This window comes from Leucoraja erinacea, unplaced genomic scaffold (assembly GCF_028641065.1).
Source record: "Leucoraja erinacea ecotype New England unplaced genomic scaffold, Leri_hhj_1 Leri_1052S, whole genome shotgun sequence".
Taxonomy (NCBI): domain Eukaryota; kingdom Metazoa; phylum Chordata; class Chondrichthyes; order Rajiformes; family Rajidae; genus Leucoraja; species Leucoraja erinaceus.
This window is the reverse complement of record NW_026575289.1, coordinates 45,901-56,160: the sequence shown is the minus strand read 5'-3', so window position 1 is coordinate 56,160 and position 10,260 is coordinate 45,901. Positions and strand designations below refer to the sequence as shown.

Here is a 10,260-nt window from a genome sequence, read left to right as displayed (position 1 = left end):
GGCCCATTACAACAAACGGGCGACCATCAGTTCCAGGGAGATTCAGACCGCCGTGCGCCTGCTGCTGCCCGGGGAACTGGCTAAGCACGCCGTGTCGGAAGGGACAAAGGCTGTAACCAAGTACACCAGCTCCAAGTAAACATCCACTCAATGCTGACGAAACACCGAAAACCCAAAGGCTCTTTTAAGAGCAACTCACATTTTCACTTAAAAGTGCTGCAGTAATATTTCGATATTGAATTACAGCAGAATACATTCTGAATGTTATCTTAGTTATTTCAGATGCTGTTTACTGATTCAATGTGGTTTCAGTACCCCGGACATTCCTGGTGTCTCAGTTACATTCCCGGCCATCAACCAGACATGAAACTTCATCCCCTTCGAATCAGTTTGTGCCAGTCATCATAAGTTGTGCCCACGGGGAGCCGATTAGTGCTATTGTTGCTGTTTTATTTGCTGAAGGTATTGCGGTTTATTAACTTCTGTCCTCATTTATTTAACTGTTCTGAATCACATAAGTACTGACATCGGAACAGGAGTATAATAAGGCTCTAAACAGAATATCAAACAATAAACACATATCTATACATCTGTGATTCTGGAACCCGGACAGTAGTGGATCGTTGTTTGCTGTAGATGATGGTTTTATTCATGAGGACGTAACGGGGAGTGAGAGTTAGCCCGGGTGGTTTATAACAAGACGCGCGAGTGGAGGCGCGTCCACACAAGACATACGAAGCGGTCCTCTGAACGGAAATACCCAGCCGGTGCTCAGCCCTTTGATAGACACTGTAGGTGGCTCTGAAAAGAGCCTTTGGGTCGTTAGATTGAGGTTTCGCTGATCTACTTGCTCTTGGTGCCAGAGGCTGCGCTGGTTTTCTTGGGCAACAGCACGGCCTGGATATTGGGCAGCACCCCGCCTTGAGCGATGGTCACCCCTCCCAGCAGCTTGTTGAGCTCCTCGTCGTTGCGGACGGCCAGTTGCAGGTGTCTGGGGATGATGCGGCTCTTCTTGATGTCTCGGGCCGCGTTCCCGGCCAGCTCGAGGATTTCAGCCGTCAGATACTCGCAAATTTCGAGATGTTGCATTTAATTCCCTCGTCCAAATCATTAATATATATTGTAAATAGCAGGGGTCCCAGCACTGTGCCTTGCGGTACCCCACTAGTCACCGCCTGCCATAGTGAAAAGGACCCGTTTACTCATACTCTTTTTATCCTGTATGCCAGCCAGTTCTCTATCCACATCAATACTGAACCCCCAATACCGTGTGCTTGGAGTTGGAGTATCTGGCCGCCGCCTTTGTCCCTCCAACCGGTCTCATCATTATGGAGATGGTGTAACTCAGTGTCTGTGGAAGGACTGATCAGCGACTGAGGTGCGCGCGTTTGTTGTCCTTGAAACCGGAGCGCGTGAGAAAAGGGGGCGCAGAGCGAACAGCTTTGTATATACGGCCGTATATACGAGCCGCGTTGGCATTTACATCGAAACCAGTTACACTTGAATCAATGAAGTCAGACTCCACTCAGCAGCAGTCTCTGCGGCATCAATTCAGATAAAAAGCCCGCAGAAAGAAGAGAACATTGATGTAAAAGGACATTAGAAAGCCACAGCTCTTTCTTCTGCCGGATTAGTGGCTCTTAAAAGAGCCGTTTGTTGTTGGTGGAGATGTGGAGTTTAGGCGCGCTCCCCGCGGATGCGGCGGGCCAGCTGGATGTCTTTGGGCATGATGGTGACTCGCTTGGCGTGGATTGCGCACAGGTTGGTGTCCTCAAAGAGCCCCACCAGGTAAGCCTCGCTGGCCTCCTGCAGGGCCATGACGGCCGAGCTCTGGAAGCGCAGATCTGTCTTGAAGTCCTGAGCGATCTCCCGCACCAGGCGCTGGAAGGGCAGTTTGCGGATGAGCAACTCGGTGGATTTCTGGTAGCGCCGGATCTCCCTCAGAGCCACGGTGCCGGGCCTGTAGCGATGAGGCTTCTTCACTCCGCCCGTGGCTGGAGCGCTCTTCTTCCGCGCTGCTTTGGTCGCCAGCTGCTTACGAGGAGCTTTCCCTCCGGTCGATTTGCGCGCTGTCTGCTTGGTCCGGGCCATTCTCCTTCAACAGTGGCAGCACAATGTGAAATACAGGGACTGAATGACGGAGCCGGCTCTGGGACCCGCTTTTGTAGCGTTGGTGAAGGGCCGGCCCACAGTCTCTGAATGGATGGAGCAGAGATGTCACTCATGGTGTCCAATTCTTGCGAGTGGCTGCAGGTTTGTCAGCACCAGGCGGCTGTTTCAGAAGGTCTGAGGCAGGGGGGAGGGGGGAAATACAGAGATTTGTGACCGGCGTGTGGGGTGGGGGAAGCTCGGCCAAACAGACAGCACGGACTGCAGTATCATTAGTTGCGGGTTGAATTTCAAATTGCCCGCCAATTTCATTTCAGCCGAGAACTGAGGGATGTATATTATTCTGAATGAATTCAGTTTCTGTCAACTTAACATCAAATCTACTTTAACTCCTCGCTTAAATGATGACTGAATGTGCGGCGCGGATTTACTGACCGGATCCCGGTGCAGACGGAATTAACTCTGCTCGTGACTGGAAAAAAAGTGACTGTTACCCGGGGAAAGGTTTGGAGTCGACCCTCCTGTTGCTGCATTAATCATGAGGTATATCGGTAAAAGGGAAACTGACATCGCCATTGTGTATGATCTTTTACTGTCGGCTTTGCATTCCGCGGTGATCAACCTAAAAACGGTTATGTTCAGTGGTGGAATAACTAGTTTAATAAAACACATTCCAATCTGCATCTACTCTAATTCCCTAGACTCTGCTCTTTCTGCGAGGCTGTGGGCGGCTCTTAGAAGAGCCTTTGTTTTGTGTTGGAATAAAGGGGATAGTTATTTAGCCGACGAACCCGTAGAGTGCGGCCCTGTCGTTTCAGAGCGTACACCACATCCATGGCAGTGACCGTCTTGCGCTTGGCGTGCTCGGTGTAGGTGACCGCGTCCCTGATCACATTCACCAGGAAATCCTTCAACACCACGCGGATCTCCTCGTAGATCAGACCCGAGATCCGCTTGACCCCACCACGCCGAGCCAGGCGGCGGATAGCTGGCTTGGTGATGCCCTGGATGTTATCGCGAAGCACTTTGCGGTGCCGCTTTGCTCTGTCTTTGCCTAATCCTTTGCCTCCTTTCCCTCATGATGCTGCTTCACTGGAGTCGCTGCTCAGTGATAATCTAACTGGTGCTATCTGTTTTTATACGCAGCGCCCCGACCTGCCCGAGATACGCAGAGAGTGAGAGGCGGGGAGAGGAGGAGACAAAGTGACAGACAGCTTCCTCTCATATTCCAGCTCCACGCTCCAGATTCCTGAAACCATTTTTCAAACGGTTTGCCCACAAACGACCCGAAATTTAGCGCTCCGGCCAAACTTTCCGACAGACATTCCGTGATAAAGGTCAGTTAGTGATAGTGATTATCGCTGTCAAATTAATTTGTCTCTTTCCTGTTCATCCTCGGAGCCCGTTCCCTCTGCCGATATCGCCCACTCCACAGCGTTCAGCAGCTTTTAACACGGATGATTTGGGAATATTACTGAGTTGATGCATGGGCTCTGAGGCGGGGATTTTGTCAGTGTTATTGTCTCACTGAACTCAGCTTGAAGCCAAACGTATGCCCAGTCCGAGTGAGGTTTAGCCCGGTCATACCATTTAGTTGTATTCCATATACTGGATACCGGGGGGAGGGGTGGAGGGGTGCAGTGAATGTCAGCGAGTTACAAGGAACCCCCGGTATTTAAACGAGTCCCCACTGGGACTGAGCTTGTCTTGGGACAGGGATCGCTTGAGTCTGGATCAGCTATTTCCTGAGAGATGTGGGTGGCTCTGAGAAGAGCCGTTGGGTTCAAGTGTTTACAATGTGCGCTTTATAATTCACTTTTTGGTCATTGCCCTCTTGGGTTTCGCCGCTTTGGTCTTCGCCTGGCCTTTTACCGGCTTCTTGGTCGCCTTCGCCTTTTTTTGTTTTTTCGGCGCCGCCTTCTTGGGCGATGATTTCTTCGCCGCCATTTGTTTAAGCGCTGGTTTCTTGGCCACAACTTTCTTGGTGAGAGATTTCTTGATCGATGATCTTTTGGTGGTAGATTTTTTTGCCAGTAATTTCTTGGTCGGGGTTTTCCTGGACGTTGATTTCTTGTTCTTGGATGTTTTGGCTGCAGGAACCGCTTTCTTTTCCGACTTCACGGCGCCTTCTCCCTGACCGGTCTTGAAAGAACCCGAGGCGCCCACGCCCTTGAGCTGAACCAGGGAACCGTTTGCTAATTTCCTCTTGATGCCCGTCTTGATCAGGTGGCGGCACTTCTCCACATCCACACCCTTGGCGGCCAGTCCCTTCTTTATCGCATAGAAAGACATCCCTCGGCGATCGTGGCAATCCGCCACAATGTTGTCGATCTGGTCGCCCAGCTTCGGACCGGCTGCCTTCTTCCGGGCGGGCGCCTTCTTCTTCTTGGGAGCCTTCGTTTGGGCGGAGAGGACGGATTGAGGAGCCGCTTCAGCGGCTGCGGTCTCGGTCATGTCGGTGACTCCGCACAAACTCTCTCTGACACTCAGGATTGAGTGAGAAATGAAGCGAGAGGCGGTGGCACAGCGCAACTTAAAGGCAGCGAGCGGACGGGGCGGAGACATCCTGCGCTCAGATCACGGCCCCTTCGCCTCGCTGTGTTTCTCTGTCATAGAAACATAGAAATTAGGTGCAGGAGTAGGCCATTCGGCCCTTCGAGCCTGCACCGCCATTCAATATGATCATGGCTGATCATCCAACTCAGTATCCCGTACCTGCCTTCTCTCCATACCCCCTGATCCTCTTAGCCACAAGGGCCACATCTAACTCCCTCTTAAATATAGCCAATGAACTGGCCTCAACTACCCTCTGTGGCAGAGAATTCCAGAGATTCGCCACTCTCTGTGTGAAAAAAGTTCTTCTCATCTCGGTTTTAAAGGATTTCCCCTTTATCCTTAAGCTGTGACCCCTTGTCCTGGAATTCCCTAACATCGGGAACAATCTTCCTGCATCTAGCCTGTCCAACCCCTTAAGAATTTTGTACGTTTCTATAAGATCCCCTCTCAATCTTCTAAATTCTAGAGAGTATAAACCAAGTCTATCCAGTCTTTCTTCATAAGACAGTCCTGACATCCCAGGAATCAGTCTGGTGAACCGTCTCTGCACTCCCTCTATGGCAATAATGTCCTTCCTCAGATTTGGAGACCAAAACTGTACGCAATACTCCAGGTGTGGTCTCACCAAGACCCTGTACAACTGCAGTAGAACCTCTCTGCTCCTATACTAAAATCCCTTTGCAATGAAAGCTAACATACCATTCGCTTTCTTTACTGCCTGCTGCACCTGCATTCCTACCTTGAATGACTGGTGTACCATGACACCCAGGTCTCGCTGCATCTCCCCCTTTCCCAATCGGCCACCATTTAGATAATAGTCTGCTTTCCTGTTTTTGCCACTAAAATGGATAACCTCACATTTATCCACATTATATTGCATCTGCCAAACATTTGCCCACTCACCCAGCCTATCCAAGTCACCCTGCAGTCTCCGAGCATCCTCCTCACAGCTAACACTGCCCCCCAGCTTAGTGTCATCCGCAAACTTGGAGATATTGCCTTCAATTCCCTCATCCAGATCATTAATATATATTGTAAATAGCTGGGGTCCCAGTACTGAGCCTTGGGGTACCCCACTAGTCACTGCCTGCCATTGTGAAAAGGACCCGTTTACTCCTACTCTTTGCTTCCTGTTTGCCAGCCAGTTCTCTATCCACATCAATACTGAACCCCCAATGCCTTGTGCTTTAAGTTTGTATACTAATCTCTTATGTGGGACCTTGTCGAAAGCCTTCTGGAAGTCCAGATACACCACATCCTCAAAAACTCTCCGATTCCAATTAAAATCAGATACCTCGGAGACCTAAACTGGCCTCGGTACATCTCTGAGACCGGAATGTTTATTGTCCAGTAGATTTGATAGGAATTAAAGGCAGCGCTTTCCATTTCGCCCGGTTTCACTGCTGCACTGCCCCGATCGCTGACATCCTCGCTGCTTATCGTCAGAAATATCGAAACCAACGTAAACTTTCTGGTTAATTCCAACTTCAGGACTGAGCTGGGAAGTGGGGCGAGCGCGTGCCACTGATAGCTTTATATTTTTCACCAGAGGGGCTGGGAAATCCGGCAAAGTGTTCGGACCCACAAACACATTGACATCAGCCTGAGCCGCCCGCCCCTTCAACACACTCTCTGACACAATGTTCACATCTACACATTCACAGCTCAGACAGGTGGCCCGTTGCACAGTTCCCAGGATGGAATTACCTCGACGATCGACCTGTGTTGTGGGTTCTCGTGGGTTACGTGTAGTTTTCCAGCTCAGTAACTGTTAAACTCGCTGACTCCGCCGCCCCTCAGAGTCTCTGATCCCTGGAATCATAGAAACATAGAAATTAGGTGCAGGAGTAGGCCATTCGGCGCTTCGAGCCTGCACCCCCATTCAATACGATCATGGCTGATCATCCAACTCAGTATCCCGTACCTGCCTTCTCTCCATACCCCCTGATCCCCTTAGCCACAAGGGCCACATCTAACTCCCTCTTAAATATAGCCAATGAACTGGCCTCAACTACCCTCTGTGGCAGAGAGTTCCAGAGATTCACCACTCTCTGTGTGAAAAAAGTTCTTATCTCGGTTTTAAAGGATTTCCCCCTTATCCTTAAGCTATGACCCCTTGTCCTGGACTTCCCTAACATCGGGAACAATCTTCCTGCATCTAGCCTGTCCAACCCCTTAAGAATTTTGTAAGTTTCTATAAGATCCCCTCTCAATCTCCTAAATTCTAGAGAGTATAAACCAAGTCTCTCCAGTCTTTCTTCATAAGACAGTCCTGACATCCCAGGAATCAGTCTGGTGAACCGTCTCTGCACACCCTCTATGGCAATAATGTCCTTCCTCAGATTTGGAGACCAAAACTGTACGCAATACTCCAGGTGTGGTCTCACCAAGACCCTGTACAACTGCAGTAGAACCTCCCTGCTCCTATACTCAAATCCTTTTGCAATGAAAGCTAACATACCATTCGCTTTCTTTACTGCCTGCTGCACCTGCATGCCTACCTTCAATGACTGGTGTACCATGACACCCAGGTCTCGCTGCATCTCCCCCTTTCCCAATCGGCCACCATTTAGATAATAGTCATATCGAATGAGTGAACGATTTCCCTGCATTACATGCAAAATAAACGTTGTCACTGTACATTGCTACATTTGACAATAATAAATCAACTCCAAAAACCAAGAGATGACAAAGGCCTGAGGTTCACACAGATCTTGGGGTCCTGTTATCTTTGGCACTAGTATCTTTGGTCCCAAGACAAGCTCAATCCCAGTGGAGACTCGTTTAAATACGGGGGTTCCTTGTAACTCGCTGACATTCGCTGCACCCCCCACCCCTCCCCCCGGTATCCAGTATATGGAATACAATTAAATGGTATGACCGGGCTAAACCTCACTCGGACTGGGCATACGTTTGGTTTCAAGCTGAGTTCAAAGCCGTTTCCTTGTCAGTGAGACAATAACACTGACAAAATCCCCGCCTCAGAGCCCATGCATCAACTCAGTAATATTGCCAAATCATCCGTGTTAAAAGCTGCTGAACGCTGTGGGGTGGGCGATATCGGCAGAGGGAACGGGCTCCGAGGATGAAACGGAAGGAGACAAATTAATTTGACAGCGGTAATATCGCTGACTGACTTTTACCACGGAATGTCTGTCTGAAAGTTTGGCGGAGCGCTAAGTTTCAGGTCGTTTGTGGGCAAACCGTTTGAAAAATGTTTTCAGGAATCTGGGGCGTGGAGCTGGAATATGAGAGGAAACTGTCTGTCACTATGTCTCCTCCTCTCCCCGCCTCTCACTCTCTGCGTATCTCGGGCAGGTCAGGGCGCTGCTGATTCCAAGATGGCGCCGATGTCTATGGCTGCCCGTCTGTTGCTCTCTCTGTTTTTTGTGTATTCTATTGGTGTTATACAACTAAAGTCTCTGCTGGTCTGCGACCGTACATCTCTAATGGACATTCAGCGTAATGTCGGTGCCTTTGTTTACCGCGGACATACAACACTGCCCCCGTTCCTCTTGGGAATCCAAACTCACCTGGAGACCATTCCGGTCTCAGAGATGTACCGAGTGCCCGAGGAAGCGTCGCCGTCGCCGTCGCCGTGGCAAACGTAGCGGTCGACTGGTGAAGTCTAAACTGGGTGGGCCAGGAGGTGGGAATCTCCTCGAAAGCCTTGAGCGTCGGGAACACCTTGCTCAGGGACATCTCTGGGGCCTTCAGCCTTCAGCCTGGTGCTCACCAACTGTCAACTGTCAACTGTCAACGGACAATCTCCTCCCCAACGATCGGGAGCACTGTCCACCTGCTGCAGCACGGAGAACTGGCTTGGCTCACCGTCTCGGTAGGAGGAACGAAGGAGGTCACCTGGTACACCAACTCTTCCGGGTGGGTCCCTTCGCCCCCACCCCTTCCTATGCTCAGGAGCTGCGGCGAGACGGGCCACGCCCCCCATGCTCTCCTCGGCCCCGCCACCGCGGGGTGAATCCCCGGAACCTGAGGACTCTGCACCGGGCTCAGCGATCAGCTGATCTGGTGAGTCCATCCCCCTCCAGGATTGGTTTAGTGAACGCCAGATCCCTGGCAAACAAGACTTTTATACTGAGGGATTTCTTCTGCTCACGTGGACTGGATTTCCTCTGTGTGACTGAGACTTGGATGGGTCCAGGTGAGTGCAGCGCTCTTGTTGAGCTATTACCGGCTGGCTGCTCTTATTTCAACTCACCGCGGATATCGGGCCGTGGAGGAGGAACAGCGGCTGTTTATAAAAATAACTTTAAGTGCAGGCAATGCCCTCTATCATCTTCTTTCTCCAGTTTCGAAGCAACTTTATTTGAAGTGGGCCGCTCCAAACCGGTGCTTTGTGCGGTCATCTACCGACCGCCCAAGTATAATAAGGACTTTGTAAATGAATTCTCTGATTTTCTGGTTGGGATCGTGCCCAACTATGATCGTGTCCTTTTGGTTGGGGACTTTAACATCCATGTGTGCTGTCCTGATAAGCCGTTAGTGAAGGACTTTTTCAGCCTTGTTGACTCTTTTGATTTTGTCCAGTGTTTGATTTTGTCCAGTGTGTGTCTGGTCCCACACACGAACAGCCTTTAGCCCTTTTACTGCTGGCAAGTTCTCTGCTGCTTTCGATCAGCTCTGCGCCCCCTCTGCGTCCACTCCTCTTGGTACGGAGGAGATTAGTTCGTGGTTTCATTCTTCATGCAGGACTATACTGGACTCTGTGGCTCCGTTAAGATCGTTGAAGCCGAGGGCTAAACCCGAACCCTGGTTCAGTGCAGTGACTCATGCAGCACGACGGGAGTGTCGTAGAGCTGAGCGAAAGTGGAGGAAGGACAGGCTACAGGTTTCACATCAAATTCTCAGGGACTGTTGGCGTCACTACCAAAACAGTGTTAAAAAGGCCAAGAGAGAGTACCTGTCTAAAATTATTGTGTCAAAGTGTAACAACCCTCGTGTGCTATTTGAAATCATTGACTGTTCTAAATGCCCCGCAGCCTGTCTGTCTGGAAGCTTCACCTGAAATGTGTAATGACTTCCTGCACTTTTTTGTTGATAAGGTTGTTTCCTTAAGGGCTAACATTTCAGCACCTGCCTCTGACCCTTCTGTTTCGGTCCCTTGCCTGGTGGTATTCGACAAGTTTGAGCCTGTGACTATATCGTATTTAAAGGATGTGGTTTCCCATATTAAGCCATCGGGTTCTCCTTGTGATGCGGTCCCTCCACATCTTTTTAAGGAGGTTTTCCCTAGTATAGGGCAGTCGGTTCTTACCATTATTAACAGCAGCTTGTGTCCTGGGGTTGTCCCCGTGAATTTTAAACATGCAGTAGTGCAACCACTACTTAAGAAACCTGGCCTGGATCAATCTGTTCTGGCCAATTTTAGACCCATCTCGAAGTTGCCTTTTATTTCTAAATTACTGGAGAGAGTTGTTTATGCCCAGCTAAAACTATTCCTGGAGGAGCATGATATTCGGGAGATCTTCCAGTCTGGATTTAAAACCACGCACAGCACGGAGTCAACATTGCTAAGGGTTTTTAACGATATCCTCCTGGCTAATGATTCTGGGGATTGTGTGGTTCTTGTCCTGC

At 50.0% G+C, this 10,260-nt stretch overlaps 4 protein-coding genes across 4 annotated transcripts; all 4 read right to left on the bottom strand.

Annotated features, from left to right (window-relative positions):
- Nucleotides 1-480: 480 nt before the first annotated feature.
- On the bottom strand, nucleotides 481-1,115 carry LOC129715197 (histone H2A type 1-like). Its single transcript, XM_055665061.1, has one exon. The coding sequence runs from the start codon at nucleotides 1,087-1,089 to the stop codon at nucleotides 844-846; it is 246 nt and encodes an 81-aa protein (XP_055521036.1). The 5' UTR covers nucleotides 1,090-1,115; the 3' UTR covers nucleotides 481-843.
- Nucleotides 1,116-1,630: 515 nt separating this feature from the next.
- LOC129715191 (histone H3-like) lies at nucleotides 1,631-2,271 on the bottom strand. The gene has a single exon (XM_055665055.1). The coding sequence runs from the start codon at nucleotides 2,089-2,091 to the stop codon at nucleotides 1,678-1,680; it is 414 nt and encodes a 137-aa protein (XP_055521030.1). The 5' UTR covers nucleotides 2,092-2,271; the 3' UTR covers nucleotides 1,631-1,677.
- Nucleotides 2,272-2,317: 46 nt separating this feature from the next.
- On the bottom strand, nucleotides 2,318-3,368 carry LOC129715188 (uncharacterized). Its single transcript, XM_055665053.1, has 2 exons — nucleotides 3,278-3,368; nucleotides 2,318-3,184 (listed from the first exon to the last, which is right to left on the bottom strand). The coding sequence occupies exons 1-2, from the start codon at nucleotides 3,366-3,368 to the stop codon at nucleotides 2,844-2,846; spliced, it is 432 nt and encodes a 143-aa protein (XP_055521028.1). The 3' UTR covers nucleotides 2,318-2,843.
- A 531-nt stretch (nucleotides 3,369-3,899) lies between these two features.
- LOC129715189 (histone H1-like) lies at nucleotides 3,900-4,689 on the bottom strand. The gene has a single exon (XM_055665054.1). It carries the CDS (start codon nucleotides 4,672-4,674, stop codon nucleotides 3,922-3,924), a length of 753 nt encoding a protein of 250 aa, XP_055521029.1. The 5' UTR covers nucleotides 4,675-4,689; the 3' UTR covers nucleotides 3,900-3,921.
- Nucleotides 4,690-10,260: the final 5,571 nt, after the last annotated feature.